Genomic DNA, 19926 nt, shown 5'->3' on the forward strand with positions numbered 1-19926 from the left:
TAACAAGTAACATTTTCATTTTTGAAAGGAAATAATAATATTAATAATTAATATTGACATTCAACCAAAACTGCTTTATCTTACTACATCAGGTTGCACAAGCAGAAATGGTGGATAAAAATAACTTAAAAGTATGCTCCAAAAAATCAAATGAGTTAGAATCACTTAAAATTTATTTTTATAAGCTTTTTGGTACTTAGACATGATTGTAAAATTTCGTTTCGATATCTATGAAACGCACTGTTAATAGGCCTGTACGCATAAACATTCAGCAGATCCGAGTAAAAATTGTTAAATTTATTGTAGAGAAAGCGCGCAAATGTCGTAAGTGTGTGAATTCATACAAATAAACATAGTACCTTGTGTTTTTTTTATATAAAAATGAAGGAAATTTAACCGCACGGATTTCAGTTGTGCGCTAAACTTTGCAAACGTCGGGCTAGTCTGTCTGCCGATCATTATACGCCGAAATGGAGTCAACAAACAACGTTATATATATAGTCCTGATGACGTCATTGGTCATCGGAGGAAGCCATTCGGCAGTGCCCTATCGCCATATAGAAATGGATAATAGTAATGCTGCAAAACCTTATTTCTTTATTGTTAGGGCTCTTTTTTGAAACACAGAATGTTGAATCTGCAAAACTCTGGAGTCAATATGGTTGATGAATTAATGGACCTTATCCACCTTATAGGGCCGGCATATATGTATAATCCGCAATTTTGCATGGACACACTGACGGGGCAGCAACTTTACATTGGTGAGGGCTTCACGCGACCGGGCCAGTGCATCCATGTCCAGTGCCTGGAATCGCAGCAGCTGTGGGAGGACAGGTGAGTCGACAATACATATACATATCCTTGGAACAAGAAAACGAAAGCTGCCTCGTTGGGGTATTTATTTTAATGAATAGAACTACGGCCATCAATATAGTACGAATGCCTTTTTACACCTTTGCAGATGGTTTTTAAATGACATGAAGTACACAGATTCTTGATCAGCATAACAAGGAGGGTCGATCTAGCCATTTCCATCTGTCCGTGCGTCCGTCCGTTTATACAAAAAACTAGTCTTTGAGTTTTATAGCTTCATCAGTAACCATTGGAAAATAAATTTTTAAAAATTATAGCTTTCTTCTTTTTTAACATATTTGGAAATACTCGGAGATTTATTAATTTGATTTAAGCCATTTCAGAATTTTAATTTAATTTTATAAAAATCTTACGACTATATCTTATAGCTTTATAGAATGGAATATTTAATTTTTGTTGCTCCGTATTTTGTTTTTAAAGTAATTAATCTTGTTTAACAAAATGTTAGATTTGGGGCCTATAAATATTGAGCTGTAAAGAGGGTGGTACCACAAATTGATAAGTTCTGTAGAAGCCTCATCTTTATGAGATTTGTGAGAAAAAAGAGTTGGTTTCCCTATGGTTTTACTGTCATCAAAACGATTTTAAGTTCTTTAAAAATGACCACACATGTTCACCAGAAAGAATGTAATAATCTGTACAAACTAATAACTAATATTTAATATAATTAAAAATAAAAATAATGTTATCCCGAACATCCAGCTGCCAGGTGCCGAAACTGACGCAGGGCGACTGCCGGCCGGTGGCGCCACCGAAAGCGAGTTCGGAATATCCCCGCTGCTGCCCACTGTACGAGTGCAAGAGCTACGAGTCGAATGCCGGGGGAACCCTGGAGCAGACCAATACGTATGATCACTACGGAACTCTGCGGAATTCCCATCTCACCGAGGTGATAAAAATTGCCCAGAGACCATCCCGTCCCTCGGAGAATATTCCCTCTGATCCTGTGAGAAAGTATAATGTGTAAAAAGTGGCCTTGAAATAATGTCCACTGTGTGATTGTGTGAGCTTTTTGATTAGCTAGTTTTTAATGCAACTGTAAAAAGTATGTCGGAATAATAAAACGAAAATTTTTTGCAGAATAATTAATAATTGTGAAATTTCTTAGCTAGAGACCAAATTAAAAAACAATGTATATACATATCGTTTGTTTTTCATTTTGGAGTTCATTGTAACCAGCGTGTCTACCCTGTTATATGGTCGTTATTTTTAACAGGTTTAAGTGAGTAAACTTCGAACGGAAACTTTTGTACCCGTTTTACGTTAAAATTTCGTCTGATTTGTCGAAAATATTATTAGCAGTATCTTAACAAAGTTAAAATTTTACGAACGAAAACTTTAAACTCAATGTTGAAAGAAAAAAAACAATAATTTTCGCCGGCGGCCGCTTTCTTTTTTGGAGGAGCTGTCTTGGTTTGGTATTTGGTATATTTATGAAAATATCAAGGCATTTCGATATTAACTATAAGCATATCTATTACCTAATAGTAACTTAGGCCTTTTCCTTTGTAGACTTTTTTACCTTGGACTTGGCCAATTTCTTTTCGGCCTCCTTCTTCAAAACTAAAAAGCAGAAGGATAAGGCGAGGAAGGCAATGGCAGAAAATGCCTGCCTCGCCTTATCCCTCTGCTTTTTAGCCTTCATTTTCACAGCCTTGGAGGAGTTTTTGTACTTCTCGGTAAGTTTGAATGATCACTTTACAATTACCACATCGCCCGAGGTTACGGCTATTTTAAGGGCCCGATACAAATCGCGTGCGGCTTTCTCAGCATCCTTCCACTCGTGACCATTGCTCTTCAAATTTTTTGTGATAGCTGTTCCTCCTCCTCCTCCTCCTTCAATTTCTCCTCGCTCTTATCCTCCTCCTCCATTTCCTCCTCGCTCTTATCCTCCTCCTCCATTTCCTGCTCTTCTTTGCCTAAATTGAAATCTTCCTCAGGATTACTAGATCCTCTGATAAATTGTATTTTTTTTTGTTAATTTGAGTAATTTTGATTTTATACTTAAATTAACAAAAAAAAATATAACTTAAAAATATTTAGGAGAGGCACGCCTTAACTTGAAGTAACAGTGATAAAATGAAACCGCAGACCAAAGCTGCGGTCGAAGTCCAAAGAATAAAAACGGTATATTATAATATTTGTAAAAGACAATCCAATTTAAAAAGAAAGCTTTTAAACGAACGAAAATAATGAAGACAAAAAACTACAAACTCTTATCGATAACTGACGGTGCTTACCGATATATCGCAATGGTAGCCGATACTTTTTCCCGCACGCCAGTTGTCATCACTAAAACCGAATTGCTAGAAATTGCTACGAAACAACAAAGTATAAAAACGCATTGAGCAGTCAAACGCAGTTATTTGGAGTCCACACAAACGAAATAAAAAGTAGAGCCCAAAATCCGAACCACACAGATCAACAGTTTAGGATAATCACTTGAAGTACAACCGAATTTCATCACAACACCACAATGTTGCTGCGTCTGGCACTTTCCGCCGCCCGTCCCGCCGGGAGTCTCAAAATCCTGGGCCAGTCTCCTGCCCAGTTGCTCCGGGCCAATCCCAATCTCTCCGCGGCCCGCACCTATGCCCGCGGACCTGTTCGCACCCGTGCTCCCGTGGAGCAACAGCAGATGAGGGCTCCCTCGCTCAAGGAAAAGCTGATGGGTCCACCGAGTGCCAATGGTAAGGTTATAGGTTTTACGTTCTTGTGTAACCGTAACCCCTTCTAATCTCTCCGACCGGATTGCAGCCTACTCCATGGGCAAGGGCGCCGCCGCCGGAGCCGCCGTCGTGGGACTGGGCGCCCTGTGCTACTACGGTGTGGGATTGGGCAAACACACCAGCATCGCCGACAACGCTATGTGAGTGGCTATACATACTTTTAGACAAAGTCAAGAAGCACCATCAAATATTACCTATTCAGGATGATGCCTTTTTTACCTTTTTTATGAAATACCACAAACTCAATTTGAAACTATACGATATTATTCGCTTTCCAATTTTACTTGTTTTTTTTACCAGTCCTTAAAGGTAATTAAAATGATCTTAAAATATATAAAAATATATACGTCTTTGAATTGTATATGACATAATATTTGGAACTCTTTCTAAATGTTCATTGAATTAAAACACATTTTAAGGCCTTTCCGAAATGAAAAGGACTGTTTAGTTTCTAAATTCACACAAAAAACTATAAAAGTTAAATTATGTCGTTATGATTATTTTGTGAAGAACTGGTCAAATGACTGATTGTGCTTTGTAAAAAATTTAAATTTACCAACTTTAATTTTTGCTTTGCTTTGCAGCATGTGGCCCCAGTATGTGAGGGATCGAATTCAGACCACATATGCCTTTTTCGGCGGCTCCTGTGTCTTGACCGCAGCCGCCGCAGCAGCCGTCTTCCGCTCACACCGCCTCCTGGATCTGGCCTCTCGTGGCGGCATTGTGGTGAGTTTCTACACATCCTGGACATTTCACACCAGACACAACAGAACATAATCCAACCTTCACTCCCCCTTAACCCGGATAGGCGACTATTGCTTCGTTGGCGCTGGTCATTGGCAGCGGGGCGGTGGCCCGCTCTATTGAGTACCAGCCGGGTCTGGGAGCCAAGCACCTGGCCTGGGCGGTGCACTGCGCCATTCTGGGCGCCGTAATCGCACCAATCTGCTTCGCGGGTGGACCAATCCTCACGCGCGCCGCCCTATACACGGGCGGCATTGTTGGTGGCTTGTCCACTATCGCCGCGTGTGCCCCCAGCGATAAGTTTCTGTTCATGGGCGGTCCACTGGCCATCGGTCTGGGCGTGGTCTTTGCCTCCTCGCTGGCCTCCATGTGGCTGCCGCCCACCACAGCGTTGGGCGCGGGTAAGTCTACAAACTACTACTCTATAAGAATTTCTTGAAGGGTTTACTACCATTGTCAATTCAAAGATTTTATTTCATTTTGCGTATTTTGTATGCCTAACTTTCTAAACAAAAACTAAAAACAATACTAATGGCCATTTCAATTTGCTTCGAAAATATTTACTAAGATGTAGGCTTCAAGAGGAAGATCTGTCGATTCTTTGCCTATATCATTAAAATTAAAACTTTAAATGTTCTTTTGATAGCACAATATATAAATATAATAATTTAAACTATTAACATTAAATAAAATGTGCAATTGTATATAAAGAACTGATTGAAATGCTTTTTAGTAATTTTATGATGATATTTATGAATTTTATATTTATATGATATTTTAATCGTATAAAATAGCTTAAACTAGGTTTCGCAAATTAATAAATATCGGCTGTTGAATGGCCTTTCAAGTGGTGGTAACCCCCTAACCTTACTTTTCGCAGGTCTGGCCTCCATGTCCTTGTACGGCGGCCTCCTCTTGTTCAGCGGGTTCCTGCTCTACGACACCCAGCGGATGGTGCGCCGCGCTGAGGTGCATCCCCAGTACAGCTACACCCCCTTCGATCCTATCAACGCGTGAGTTAATGATTTGGTTGTCCCATCCTGAAACCCATTTAAATGTGCTGAATTCTTTCAGCTCTATGTCGATCTATATGGATGTTCTGAACATATTCATCCGCATCGTCACCATTCTGAGTGGCGGTCAGCGCAGGAAGTGAGCACTGAACAATAACATGTGATGCAAGGATAATACCTTCTGATATATATTTATACTGTTGTTAAAATAAACCGACCGAGTTGATAAGCAAAATGTAAAACCCTGTGTTTTTTTGGCAGAATTGGGATTAAATTTGAATTTGTTCATTTTAAAATCTTATAAAATTAGATTTTATACTTCTCTGTCTAAAAATATATAAATATTTACTTAACTGGGTACGAAAATTAAAAATGATTTATTTCGAAGCATATACATATGTAGATAACTATAGAATGTTTTTAAAACATTGTTTTTAAAAGTTATGTGGAAAATGTAACCACTATATATTTGCTTCTTAGTTTACTTAAAAACAAGGGTATAATTAATAAATTAAAAGGTACCAGGTGTGAAAAAGTCTGGATAGTTAAAATTGAGCTTTTAAGCGATATACGTTACTTTTTGCCGATAATAGCTGTTATCGATAGCTGAAAGATACCATTTAAAATTAGGTAATAGTTTATAAATAAAATTTTTCCGTTCTTACAGATTAATTTTTTTACCAACCTTATTTGTTATCTTTTTTCCAAAATTGAAACATCGATGCCTGAAGTCATTTGTAATACTGCGATGAATCGATACCACGTCGATATTTCATTCAGCTTTTTTTGGCAGGACTAAGCATAAGATGCCAGGAATTATTTAAATTTTTCGAGTCTAGCAGTTCCGCAGTTGAAAATCAGTTCTCCCGTAGAAGCGCCAAGTTTACAGAAATTCAGGTGGCTGTGAGGAAAGTGTCTCACCGATTCCTTAAAACCAAACACTTGATAACTATTCCCGTAACTTGAAACACAGTCCACATTTTGGTAATAATCTTACAATAATGTTTACATAGAATGCTCAACATTGGCTAATTCGCAGGTCCACTTCATCGCCAGGAGGTATTCATCCAAGGCCCGACTGCCGTTTCCACCTGAGACAGGTGAGTTTCATTAGAGGAGGAGGAGGAGGTGGTGGCCAGACGCCCGGCCGCGCCCTTAAAGCCGGCAAATCGATTTCTTGGCGTGCCCTTATGTACATATCACACCTTATCATATCTTATCACATTCCCCACCCAATCAGGTGCTATTGCAAGTCCAGCCGAACAGGACGCCAACCAGACAGGTCAACTGACCTCCACCCAGCTGCACGAGGAGGCCGATCCTGGCCAGAAAATCGCCATGGAGCGACGCTACCTGAAGAACCCCTTCGCCGATTTCGCCGGCGGAGAGAACACACCATTTGCCAGCGACGAGGAGCACATCAAGAACTTGATCTGCACTTACGTGGACGCCATGCTGGAGCACTGTCATCCAAACAACGACGAGGAGGACAACCGCGGGGATCTGTATGTGGGCAACGCCGGCATAGCCTTCATGTTCTGGAAGCTCAACAGCTGCGAACAGACGCGCGATCTTTATCCGGCCCTGGAGCACGCAGCGGCCTTCATCCGAAACGCCAAGGCGAATGCTAAGCGCTACAAGAAGCGCTCCGCGGAGCGCTACTCTTTCCTGTGCGGCAATGCCGGCATCTATGCCGTTTCGGCAGCCATCTCGCAGGCGATCAAGGACACCGAGGAGCTGTCGAACGACCTGGCCAACTTCAAGTCCGGCATCCCGTCCAGCAAGGAGTTTATGCATACCAAGTACGGCTGTGACGAGGTGCTGGTCGGCCGGGCAGGCTACCTATCTGGTTGCTATTGGCTGAACGACGTGCTGCCGGAGAAGAAGATCACCGACGACGACCTGATCTCCATTTGCCAGCTGATCGTGACCAGTGGCCGGGAGTACAGCAAGCTGAACAGCTCGCCCTGCCCGCTGATGTACCAGTACCATGGTACGGAATACCTGGGAGCAGCCCACGGCCTGTGCGCCATCCTGCACATGCTGCTGGACAGCCCGTGGTTCCGCACGATTCCCATTTCGGCGCCGGCCGCCGAGCTGCGCGACATCAAGCGCTCGATTGACTTCTTCCTGGCCCTGCAGGACGCCGATGGCAACTTCCCGGTGGCCCTGGAGGATCTGCGCTCCGGCCGGGACAAGCGTCTGGTGCACTGGTGCCACGGGGCACCCGGTGCCGTCTATGTGCTGGCCAAGGCCTATCTGATATTCAAGGAGGAGAAGTACTTGGCCTCGCTGCGCCGCTGCGCGGATATGGTCTGGAAGAAGGGCTTCCTGCGCAAGGGACCGGGCATTTGCCACGGTGTGGCGGGCAATGGCTATGTGTTCCTGCTGCTGTTTCGTCTGACCAACGAAATGAAGTACCTGTACAGGGCGCACAAGTTCATGGAGCTGCTGACCAATGCGGAGTTCAAGCTGCGCGCCAGGACACCCGATCGTCCGCACAGCCTGTATGAGGGCGTGGCCGGCACCGTCTGCTTCCTGGTGGATCTCCTCGAGCCGGAGCAGGCCTACTTCCCGTTCATGGACGTATTTCACTAGGAGAGGGGAGTTTGTGGACCAAGCCCGAAAACACAGTGCTCAACACGACTTTCAAATCAGGGAGAGTTACTCATAATTTCTAGTCACTTGTTTGCCGATTTTCCGTTGTAGTTCTTTCATTGTTGCCTTTGCGTTAACCCAGCGAAATGGGACGATGGAGTGGAAGATGGAGGACGCTAGACGCTAGGTCCAGATGAAGTCCGAACCCGATCTCTCAGAGCGCACCGCATGCAGGAATGTTCTTAGCCATTCTCATATCAAAATTCTCTGTGCTTTACGCTAAGCAATTAACTTAATACATTGATACTTATACACATACATATTACATATACATTATATTTATATACAATTTATATTATATATATACATATATATATACATACTTGCGCTGACATCTATATACAGACGAACATAATACTTAAATGCATAGTGTGCTTTATACCTACGAGTAATCCACGAAGAGCTCTAAATCTATTGTCAATGAGAATCAAATAAATCATTGTACTATTTTATACAGATATGTACAAGCCTGTGGCCAGGTTCGATCCACCCCTGCGGGAATCGATGGTTACACGGGTGAATACCCCAGAACCACGCTTTCATTTCACCCTTTTCACTTCGGCAAGTGTCTCTTGGATTGGGATTTCAGTGGGGAGCTATTGAAAGCTTTAACAAGGCAGAGAAATTAATTTACCCTGATTTAGATGCCTTTCTCTATGGATAACGATTAAATGAGGACAATTAATTTATATGTTTATGCACACACCTAAATTAGTTTTCGATGCTACAGGTTAATAGTGAAGCTTGCACTAAATTGTATTTTCAGTGCCTTTTTTATCTAAATAATCTAAAACTTTCCTGGACAAGGACATATTATTAGCTTTACACCGAACCATATTAATTTTGATGGCATAAAATGATTTTAAAATACAGTAATCACCCTTTATCTGCTCTTTTACGTTTTATAAGCATGGCAAAGGCAAAAAGTATTATCTGTCATGTCTGAAGTACTTTAGCTATTGGTCAATAATTGATTAAAATCTGGTTTATTAGCGCCTTATTCACCTGATACGATTGTATATCTTACTCCTATTAACAACGTCTTCTTTGATAAGCGACTTTTTAATGGACTGTGCTGATTACAAGTAAATAAAAGTACCGATCGGGGGGAAGATATAACTTTAATTTTGTATAATCTATATTCAACCTTGACTGTTCAATGCGTAGAGTGGGACTAGAAAATGGAAAAAGGAGTATCTTAATTACAGGACTCAAGTACCATACATGCGATAGATCGTATTATCGTCATACTGTTTATTCATATAGATAGCGCCGGGATGAAGGGGTTTCGTCTGCCTCTAATTTGTTTTTGTTGCCCTGAGGTGTAATAAACCAAATCGGTTACCGGCTATATTTATATGGCTGATCCATGAGGTGCCTGTTCAGGTCCCACGCTCATATATTATATTTTGTGTGGGCCAGAACGTAATAATCACGCGGTAGAAGTAAGGAGGTGGAGGGGTTGGGGGCTTTAACCCACTCACAAGCGTGTGTAACATGTGTCAGTAAGTGAATATTACCGGAGTAGCACCCTCCGTATCCGTTTTCCCATATCTCGGCCATACGGCTTATCGCCGATCAACGAGTGCATATCATTAAGTGCTCCATACCCTGTACAAAAAAAAAAGATTTGTAGAGAATACCCACTGGGCTGACTGCGCCTTATTACAAAAAATAATTAGAGACCTAATTGCTAGCAAGTTGCGAGATAATTGCAAATCGTTTAACAAGAGTTATGACCATCAATTACCAAAACATTATATTTTAGTACGCAACATGTATGTAAAAGTCGTAAACCTACGGCTAAGTCAGTTTTAAAATTAGGGGTTTGGAACACTTGATAGTTTTTCCAAATGTAGTCATACGGTACAAAAGGCTGAAATTTAGTAAAACAATTCTTAACCTTTGTATTGGCATACCTAATTTATTTATTTTTTAATTATTTAGTAAGTAAGGGCCACACGACGTATGAGCAATATACATACAAGTTCTAAAATAGAGTCCAAAAGAGAGAGACCATAACAACTAAAATTGTAATTCATCGTTGAACGTTTACTTTTACAGAATACTAAAATATCATTATAACATTGGTACACCCTTCATTTTTTTGAAAATACTTGTCATATCAATGGAGCTATATCGTTGAGTGCAGGTCGAGAATGAAGTGTGTATTTGGCTTATCACAGAAAGGGGTACCGATGGCCAGATGTGATCGGAGCGGGTGTCTCAGGGTCCGAGTCCGAGCCCGAAACCCAGTCAAATTTCGCAGGCGTCGCATTGCCAGTGTTTTCGGTCATTCAGTTGCCTTATCGACGGCCATCGGGTTGGGTGTATCTACACTTGTATTTTTTCCTTGTTTTTTCCGGTGATCACAGTCGCAAGTGCGGTTGGAGAAATGGCAGCCACATCCTTGGCCGTGATTATGGTGATGATGGCCCTGTGGGCACCTTCGGAGGCTGCCGACAAGGAGGGCTTTCCCGTGTCCATCATCCACATTAACGACCTGCACGCGAGGTAAATTTGGCGGAAAACCCGCCGCTAATCAGATTGAGTCGGTTTATGGCCAACACAATCGCTGAGCTGGCTCGTAAACAATGGCATATCAGGTCCAAGTACTGATTCCGATTTCGATCCCGATAACGATTTGGCCATGAGGGCTCCGCCACCAGGCCCACTCCAGAGCTAATCCCCGCTCCGATTGCGCTCATCCGCAGGTTCGAGGCCACGGACACCTCCGGCGGAACCTGCGACGACGGCGAGGCATGCATCGGCGGCTATCCACGCACGGTCTACACCGTGAGGCAACTGCTCCGGGAGCAGGCGGAGCTCAATCCCATCTACATCAACGCCGGCGACAGCTTCCAGGGGACGCTTTGGTACAACATTGGCCGCTGGAACGTCACCCAGCAGCTCCTGAACCTCCAGCCCGCCGACGCCATGGTAGGTGGTTATACCATGGTCCCCCTGATTTCAAGAGACACTTTATGGAATTGACTTGAGAAATGACTTGGTCAGGCAGATAGTACCACTACCTTTGTTTGTTTGACAATTTCTATTAATCACATTCTAGAAATACATTCGGGGGGTCGAATGAGATTCAGCAAGAAAGTGCTACAAATTTATAAATGTATTTGTTCTTGCTTAGCGAAATGTTTTGCTTAAAGGGTTTTTACTTTTCTCTAAATTCCTTTATTAAATAAGAAAATAATTAAGTTTAAGCTGTTTCAATATTGGAAACTATACAGTTACCGTTTATCATAGTTCTTAATTTTGCGGTTTTAAAAGGTATTTTTAAACCCTTACAGAAGGTATTTTAATTCCAGTAAAAAATTTGCAACGGTGTGAAGGGCACTTTTCTAAACCTTTATCCGCTACTATGCAAATTTTGAAGCTATTTGTATGGAACTTTGCAAAAAGTCTTCTTTCTGATGATATATAAGACGGAATTGGCCGAATCGGCCTACTATATCATATAGCTCCCATAGGAACAATTAAAAAAAAGGAAATACTAATACATGCACTAAGATATGTAGTATTTTTTAGAAATTTCAGATCGGTTTTAGTTTTCTATGTCCTTAGGAACCATCGGAAGTAAGGGAAATGAAATGATTACTTTGTAGTTTCTAAACATATACTACTGTATTTTTTAGTAATTTCATAAGTACGGTTTTAGTACTTTAATCATATATGTAAATCGAAAAATAGAATATAATTTTTGTAACATCTACAAGGGTACAAAAGCTTCGGTTTGCTCCCATTCTTGCTAAAATCTGATTTGAGCAAATGTTGACCCACCATTTCAGACGCTGGGCAACCACGAGTTCGATCACGGAGTGGAAGGAGTGGTGCCCTTCCTGGAGACGGTGGACACCAACATGCTGGTGGCCAACATGGACTGCGCCCATGAGCCGACCATGGAGGGCAAGTACAACAAGTCGATGATAATCGAGCGCTCGGGTCGCAAGATTGGCCTGATCGGCGTTATTCTGGAGACGACCTACGTCAGTTGACTGCTCCCAGTGATTGTTCTGAGCAGGCATTGATCCCATTGATTGACCTCCCGCAGGATCTGGCCAACACCGGCAAGGTGATCTTCCGGAACGAGAGTGACACCATCCGCGAGGAGGCGCAGCTGCTGAAGGCCCAGGGTGCCAACATAATCATCGTGATCTCGCACTGCGGCTACGACGTGGACAAGGAGATCGCGGCCAACGCCGGCGACTGGATCGACGTCATCGTGGGCTCCCATTCGCACACCTTCCTCTACACCGGAACTCCGCCGGGTCCGCACAACCCCGCCGGGGACTACCCCACCGAGGTGGTCCACAGCTCCGGCCACCGCGTCCTCATCGTCCAGGCATCGGCCTACGCCCGCTACGTGGGCAACCTGATCGTCTACTTCGATGACAACGGCGACGTGCTGGACTTCGAGGGCAATCCGCTTTACATGGACCAATCCGTGCCCGAAGGTTAGTACACAGAAAGAAATTACAGATGATTTCGTTACTTATTATATAGGATAAATGACTCTCATCCCCCCCTAGTCAGAAAAATGTCATTATTATGAATATTATTTTGGTGCTCAATTAGACTTTCTCACATTTTAAGCATATCAAATTAAAAAGCTAAAATCGTTGTGAAAATCATAAAATTACGTATATTTTTTTATTCACTCACTTTATTTTAAAGTGTGCTTCATTTTCTAATACCATTTGGCTAGGGTTTTCCGAAGATAGCGGCACGTGTGTTGTCTAGTCACGTCCGATTATAACAAATAATAATACTGAAAAGTCATATTTGTTTACCAAACATACACTCTTAAGTATATAAATATAAGATAAGACAATAACATTTCACACAGGATTACTAAAAGTTATGTAACGGAATTTCTTTGCCGATAGTGCTTTATAATTCTCAAGTAGTTGTAGCGTTTGTTCCTTTCTTTAGCATGCATGTAACTATATTATTATGTCTGTTTTTGTGTTTTTTTTTTGTGTGTAATCTAAGTGAACTGTTTCCCTGTGTAAATATAAGTTGTGATTCTCGGTGCATGTTTTTAATCCAAAGCTTTATAATTCTGAACTTAGTTTTATGCTCGGTTTTGTGTTTGTTGTGTTTTATGTGAAAGTCCTCGACTATAATATTTGTGTGTTTGTGCGCAGATGAGGAGGTGCTCGAGGCCATGGCGCCGTGGAAGGTAATAGTCGATGAAAGGGGCAAAGTGATAGTGTCCAATACGAAAGTGGACCTCACAAAGGACGATTGTGCCGCTGGAGAGTGCAACCTGGGTAACTTCTTCTGCGACGCCATGGTGCACGCTGTGAGTTGGAATCAATATAGGGCTGTATATCCCATTTCAATTACAACATTTCACATCCCTAATAATAGTTTGTGGGACTGGCTCCATATGACCAGAAGGCCTGGGCGGATGTCTCCGCCGGACTCATGAACATCGGAGGACTTCGTGTGCCGCTCCTGAGAGGCAGTGAGTAAAATAGTAAATCCACTAGTAAATCAAGCCAAGCTGATCTCTGAATCCCAATTTCCTTGACACCCACAGACATCTCTTACGCCCACATGGTCAGCATGTCGCCCTTCGAGAACCTCCTGGTGGCCTACAATCTTCCGGGCAGCAAATTAGTGGAGGCGATGGAGTGGGCCGTGAGCAAGGTGGACCTCGAGAACGGGGTAACCGGATCGTACATCAACCTGCAGTTCTCCGGCATTCGGGTGAAGTACGACTACACCAAGCCAGTCGGATCGCGGGTTATCTCCGTATCGGTGCGTTGTACGGATTGCGAGGTGCCCAAGTACGAGCCGCTGGTATCCGACAAACTGTATCGGGTCGTCTCGCCCAACTTCCTGCAGGAAGGCAACGATGGATACAGCATGCTCGCCGAGGGCACAGACCTGCAGTACGTATACCACAACGAACTTACGATCATAAAATACACAAGAAAGTTATAAGATCAATATTTTCATTTTGTATATCTCCTAAATTACATGACTTGTTATATCAATATTAATTGATCTTATTATTTATTATTATTTTCATTATTTTGATTACTAATCGCTATGTTCCGTTTACAGGGTGGGCGTCACTGACATCGATGCCCTGATCTCGTACAGCGAACACATTTATCCCATCTACCAAGGTCTGGAGGGACGCATCACCGTGCTTAACTGATAAGGCATTACAAAATAGAACGCACTACCAACTTGTTGCATTTGTCCCATTAAACTTTTCAGGGAAAGTCAAAAACTTTGTTTTCTTTGGGTGAACAAAATTAATGTTAACTTGGAAATGGTAAATTTGTTATATACAAAATTTAGCTAATAAGACATATTGGCTTGTGACTTTAACTGATTATCGGTTAATGATAAACAATTGATTTCCCATGAAGAGGACTTGTCTTAAAATATGCTAGCGTTGGTAAAAGTTATGTTCTCGATTTTGCCAAACTCTTTATAATTTAAAATTATATTTTTACAAAATATATATCGAATTTGTTTGATTCCAATTTCCTTCGAAGATGAAACCGTTCTGCAGGCTATGGCGCCGTGGCAAGATGTGATGGAACCCTTCGCCAATCGAATCGTGGGTCAGAGCAGGGTCTTCCTCGAGCAGAGCACGTGCAACCGAGGCGAGTGCAATTTGGGGAACTTATTCACGGATGCTATTCTTCATGCGGTAAGTGTGGAATGGTGTTGCAGGATTAATCAACCCAAGCCCAATGCTTACCCACAGTTCGTCAAGGATGCATCGTACCTGGGAGACAGCTGGAGTAACGTGACCATTGCCCTGACATCGCCGGGAACATTCCGAGTGCCCATTTCAGTAGGCAGTGAGTTTGACTATACTCATGTATGTATGTTCAATAAGTTAAAGAATAGAAAAATGCGCATTCGCCCGCATTCAAAAGTGCAGTAGCACCCACAATTCGGGACAATATTGTTATACCATCTTCAAGTTTATAGACATGGTTTGATTGGCTGACTAAATACTGACATTTATGGAAATCAAAATGAAAGACAGAAAAATGACTTAGAATTTTCAATATCTACATACATATACCATACATTTTGCATATGGAATTTTATTATAACAGCCACTAAAGGGATGTCAGGTGAGCAAAACACATATATATATAAAAACAGGAGGATTTCTTTCTTTTGTGTTTCTGGAATATATTTTAGGAAGAGAAAACATTGTTTGAAGATTTCCAAATTCCTTTGAACCCAGGACTTTTTTCTGCCCACAGACATTACCTACAAGCAGCTGTTTGCCATGTGCCCCTGGCAGAACCGGTTGATCGCCCTAACTCTCCAGGGAAAGCACATTCTGGAGCTGCTGGAGAACGGAGTGGCGTCCATGAATCCCAGCTCCTCTTCGCCGCGATCCTCTCGATTGATGCAGGTTTCCGGGCTTCGGGTCGTCTTCGATCTCAACGCCAGCGTTGGCCAGCGCGTATCCAGTGTCCGAGTTCGGTGCTCCAAGTGCCAAGTGCCCGCGTACAAGCCACTCGATCTGGAAGAGAAGTACCGCGTGGTGGTCATGGACTACCTGGCGAATGGCAAGAACGGTTTCGGTGTAATCAGCGAAAATGCCGAGGATCTTGAGTAATTATTTAAATTGAAGAAAATTCAATTTTGGCCATGAATAACGATTTCACTTGTTTTAAGGATTGGTCCTTTCGATTTGGACGCCTTGATCGACTACATGAGCGCCGTGGGACCCATTACCACTGGAATCGAGCAAAGGATTCAGTTTATAAATCGTTAAATCTTTGCTCCAGTTATGCCCGTTCTATCAGCATTGGCAATATGTAAAATCTAAGACATTTTGATGTATTTGAAAAAAATATATATTGTTTTGTGGTTTCAAAAGTTTTGGGAACTTTTCAAAAAATGTTGGTTTTGTTTGTTTTAATCTTACATCTTAATCTTGTTAACTGAATCATGAAGATAATGAGCTAATAGGTGTCATTTCCACTTTAGCCATAAAACATTTACCAGATTTTTTGATCACCTTAATGTTAGTCCTAAAGCAATTACATTTTGGAGCATACTTTTAGGCTATGAGATTTAGCAGTACTAACATAATAAGCAGAGACACCAAGCCGCATATAGTCGGGACCTACTCCGCAGGTAGCGGGTATTAACGCCAGTTTTTAGAAGTGGAAAAACATCGATACCCCGCCAATCATCGATACAGCCGAACATCGAACCTAGCGGTGTTCGATAGAACCATCGAGGCTTTGCCAGCTCTAACTCACATTAAGGTTAGGACTTTGCGCACATTTCGAAGCGAGTGAAGTGAGCTTGTTGTTTTACATCAAATAGAATCGGAAGCATTCGTTTAACTGTCTTGTTAATACTTCGCAGTACCAGTTTTATTCACAGTAAGTTTTAACAGACGTTCAGCGTCTGCATATTTCCCGTTTTCCCCACTAGCAATTTAAGTTGGTGTGTGTGTGTGCGACTGGCGATTATATAAGAGCGAACAATCTGGCAAATAGCCGGCAAACTGTGTTTCCAGAAAGTTCTACTCATTGATTAGTGGAAAGTAAAGAAAATCTTCCCATTAACTTGTTAAATCTTAATTTCCATTAATCGCCCTCATACACACACAGGCGCACACTGGAAAGTAAAGTAAAAGTTCAATAGGAAAGCGCACATGTTTTCCACTGCTTGCCGGCAATCGAAAGCAATTTCACATTTATCAGGGTCGTTGCATGTGCCGCTGCTCTCGGGAAATTCTCCTCTTGTCTTGGCAAATCTTGGGATTATTGAATAACAGGCCCTCCGATTTGGGTGTATCTATTTTTCCCTCGGCTGGTTACATAAATCGTTTCTTCTGGAATGCTCGGTACCAAGATGCCTTTGTCGTTGCCACTGACGTTCGTTCCAGTGGGGGGACTGGAAGAGGTGGGCATGGCCGGTACAGTGAAAGCTCCCTGATAAAAAAAATGATTAGATCCTCAGAATAAAAATTCTAAAATATTAGGCCCTTTCCCTTATTGAGTAAAAAACATGTTTTCTCTTAACTTGTAATCTAAAACAACTAATTTCTTCCTCATATTTCAACAAAGCCGCTCAAAATTTTAATATGCCTTGCTGTTCAGGTAAAAATTGCATCATTATAAAGATAATTTAAAAAACAATTGTTCCCGTATCAAGTGTTTACAATTTGGCTACGCTTTAAAGTTAATTGTACATCTTTTATCAACAAAATTAAGGAACATTTTAAATATATACATGAATTTTCTATAGTATGTAAATTTTGACCTTATGTAATTTCCCAAAAATGTTTCTTAACGACATCATCTTTTTCTAAATCTATCTAATCTAAAAGTTTTTCATGACTACGGCTTTAATATTTCTTTATCCACGTGCTGGAAGTCATAAATTAAAAAAAATTCTATTTAATTATTTTAAAGCAAAAATAATCAATATATTCCATTAGGTTTTCTTAAATGTTGGTCAACATAGCTGATAATAAATAAAAAGTGATTAATTTTTAATATTCTTTAGAAAATTTTGGCTTAGACAACTTATAAGAATATAATAAATGGTTTATACACTTAATTTTTTTGATTTATGTAACTTTGTACTATTTGTATGAACCCATAATACATGGACTAATGGCTTAAAGTAATTTATGAACTAAATAATAATGTTGACATGCATTAATTGTCAATTTTTTCACAACACTACAAATATTAATTTGTTGAAAGCAAGTACAATCTGTGTGTAAAAATTCGATTGTTATTATACTTGAACGATTTCACATTAAACCAAGACCAAGAGCCAGTTCTGTACTTTGACCCGCTTGAAGCGCTTGATTATCAACCGAAAATATACGGGGTAAACAAGGCAAAGACAACTCATCTTCGGAAAAGTATTGATCGGAGCACGTGCTTCGACTCGGCCCTGCTCCCCCACGATCCCAACCCTCCTGTTGTGTCGGCCCCTTTTGATGTTGGCTAATCCTTGTCTCCTCTCCGCAGATGTTCCGTTTGCCAGTTTCACTTGCTCGCACCTCCATCAGCCGCCAGCTGGCCATGCGCGGCTATGCCAAGGATGTGCGGTTCGGTGCCGAGGTGCGCGCCATGATGCTCCAGGGCGTTGATGTGCTGGCCGATGCCGTAGCCGTGACCATGGGACCCAAGGGTCGCAACGTGATCATCGAGCAGTCGTGGGGCTCGCCCAAGATCACCAAGGACGGCGTGACAGTGGCCAAGTCCATTGAACTGAAGGACAAGTTCCAGAACATTGGCGCCAAGCTGGTCCAGGATGTGGCCAACAACACCAACGAGGAGGCTGGCGATGGTACCACCACGGCCACCGTTCTGGCCCGCGCCATCGCCAAGGAGGGCTTCGAGAAGATCTCGAAGGGCGCCAATCCCGTCGAAATCCGTCGCGGAGTCATGCTGGCCGTTGAGACGGTGAAGGACAACCTTAAGGCCATGTCGCGCACCGTGAAGACGCCCGAGGAGATCGCCCAGGTGGCCACCATCTCGGCCAACGGCGACCAGGCCATCGGCAATCTCATCAGCGAGGCCATGAAGAAGGTGGGACGCGATGGCGTCATCACCGTCAAGGACGGCAAGACCCTGAACGACGAGCTGGAGGTGATCGAGGGCATGAAGTTCGACCGCGGCTACATTTCGCCCTACTTCATCAACTCATCCAAGGGCGCCAAGGTGGAGTTCCAGGATGCCCTGCTCCTGCTGTCCGAGAAGAAGATCTCCTCTGTGCAGAGCATCATTCCCGCATTGGAGCTGGCCAACGCACAGCGCAAGCCGCTGGTCATTATTGCCGAGGATATCGATGGCGAGGCCCTCAGCACCCTGGTGGTGAACCGTCTGAAGATCGGCCTGCAAGTGGCCGCTGTGAAGGCTCCCGGATTCGGCGACAACCGCAAGAGCACCCTCACCGATATGGCCATCGCCTCCGGCGGCATTGTTTTCGGAGATGATGCTGATCTCGTCAAGCTGGAGGACGTGAAGGTCAGCGACCTGGGTCAGGTGGGCGAGGTTGTTATTACCAAGGACGATACCCTGCTGCTGAAGGGCAAGGGCAAGAAGGAGGATGTGGAGCGCCGCGCCACCCAGATTAAGGATCAGATTGACGACACCACCTCCGAGTACGAGAAGGAGAAGCTGCAGGAGCGCCTGGCCCGTCTGGCCTCCGGAGTTGCTCTGCTGCGCGTTGGCGGCTCCAGCGAGGTGGAGGTCAATGAGAAGAAGGACCGCGTCCACGATGCCCTGAATGCCACCCGTGCCGCTGTCGAAGAGGGAATCGTTCCCGGAGGCGGCACCGCTCTGCTGCGCTGCATCGAGAAGCTGGACTCCGTCAAGACCTCCAACGAGGATCAGGTAAGATCAGACGCCTTCTAAATTCTTTTCGCAAACTTTATTAACCCAACTTATTCCCGCTCAGAACCTCGGCGTGGAGATTGTCCGTCGCGCCTTGCGCATGCCCTGCATGACGATCGCCAAGAATGCTGGCGTCGATGGCGCCATGGTGGTGGCCAAGGTTGAGACCCAGACTGGTGACTTCGGCTACGATGCGCTGAAGGGCGAGTACGGCAACTTGATCGAGAAGGGAATCATCGATCCCACCAAGGTGGTGCGCACCGCTATCACGGACGCTTCCGGTGTGGCCTCTCTGCTGACCACCGCCGAAGCCGTGGTGACCGAAATCCCCAAGGAGGATGGAGCTCCTGGCATGCCCGGCATGGGTGGAATGGGCGGCATGGGAGGCATGGGCGGCATGGGTGGCATGATGTAAGCCACTGCAAGCGAGTGAGAGAGCCGAAGCCAGCGTACTGTTTAAGTCATGATGCGAAACGGCGGCGCAGAGGGGCTTGCGAACGCAGATCATCAGTAGTCACCAGTCGAAGC

General features: G+C 43.3%; 5 protein-coding genes across 6 annotated transcripts; all 5 read left to right on the forward strand.

The window, feature by feature from the left end:
• Nucleotides 1-426: 426 nt before the first annotated feature.
• On the forward strand, nt 427-1958 carry LOC108039401. Its single transcript, XM_017116411.1, has 3 exons — nt 427-573; nt 696-834; nt 1576-1958. Exons 1-3 carry the CDS (start codon nt 471-473, stop codon nt 1838-1840), a joined length of 507 nt encoding a protein of 168 aa, XP_016971900.1. The 5' UTR covers nt 427-470; the 3' UTR covers nt 1841-1958.
• Nucleotides 1959-3146: 1188 nt separating this feature from the next.
• LOC108039400 (growth hormone-inducible transmembrane protein) lies at nt 3147-5601 on the forward strand. The gene is made up of 6 exons (XM_017116410.2): nt 3147-3563; nt 3631-3742; nt 4187-4328; nt 4411-4747; nt 5227-5359; nt 5421-5601. The coding sequence occupies exons 1-6, from the start codon at nt 3350-3352 to the stop codon at nt 5500-5502; spliced, it is 1020 nt and encodes a 339-aa protein (XP_016971899.1). The 5' UTR covers nt 3147-3349; the 3' UTR covers nt 5503-5601.
• A 520-nt stretch (nt 5602-6121) lies between these two features.
• On the forward strand, nt 6122-8548 carry LOC108039402 (lanC-like protein 3 homolog). Its single transcript, XM_017116412.1, has 3 exons — nt 6122-6343; nt 6399-6459; nt 6600-8548. Exon 3 carries the CDS (start codon nt 6698-6700, stop codon nt 7955-7957), a length of 1260 nt encoding a protein of 419 aa, XP_016971901.1. The 5' UTR covers nt 6122-6343; nt 6399-6459; nt 6600-6697; the 3' UTR covers nt 7958-8548.
• Nucleotides 8549-10275: 1727 nt separating this feature from the next.
• LOC108039403 (apyrase) lies at nt 10276-15911 on the forward strand. 2 transcript variants are annotated; one of them, XM_017116413.2, is made up of 8 exons: nt 10276-10531; nt 10732-10957; nt 11821-12018; nt 12084-12486; nt 14551-14708; nt 14766-14862; nt 15280-15637; nt 15701-15911. In XM_017116413.2, the coding sequence occupies exons 1-8, from the start codon at nt 10413-10415 to the stop codon at nt 15798-15800; spliced, it is 1659 nt and encodes a 552-aa protein (XP_016971902.1). In that variant the 5' UTR covers nt 10276-10412; the 3' UTR covers nt 15801-15911. The 2 variants fall into 2 exon arrangements, with proteins under 2 accessions (XP_016971902.1, XP_016971903.1); XM_017116414.2 differs by lacking the exons at nt 14551-14708; nt 14766-14862; nt 15280-15637; nt 15701-15911 and adding exons at nt 13180-13337; nt 13406-13502; nt 13578-13932; nt 14108-14279 and having other exon boundaries at nt 10294-10531.
• Nucleotides 15912-16279: 368 nt separating this feature from the next.
• LOC108039370 (heat shock protein 60A) lies at nt 16280-19920 on the forward strand. The gene is made up of 3 exons (XM_017116354.2): nt 16280-16419; nt 18028-19398; nt 19463-19920. The coding sequence occupies exons 2-3, from the start codon at nt 18028-18030 to the stop codon at nt 19811-19813; spliced, it is 1722 nt and encodes a 573-aa protein (XP_016971843.1). The 5' UTR covers nt 16280-16419; the 3' UTR covers nt 19814-19920.
• The last annotated feature ends 6 nt before the right edge of the window (nt 19921-19926 follow it).

The sequence above is a fragment of the Drosophila rhopaloa genome, unplaced genomic scaffold, assembly GCF_018152115.1.
Source record: "Drosophila rhopaloa isolate 14029-0021.01 unplaced genomic scaffold, ASM1815211v1 contig_3, whole genome shotgun sequence".
NCBI classification, from domain to species: domain Eukaryota; kingdom Metazoa; phylum Arthropoda; class Insecta; order Diptera; family Drosophilidae; genus Drosophila; species Drosophila rhopaloa.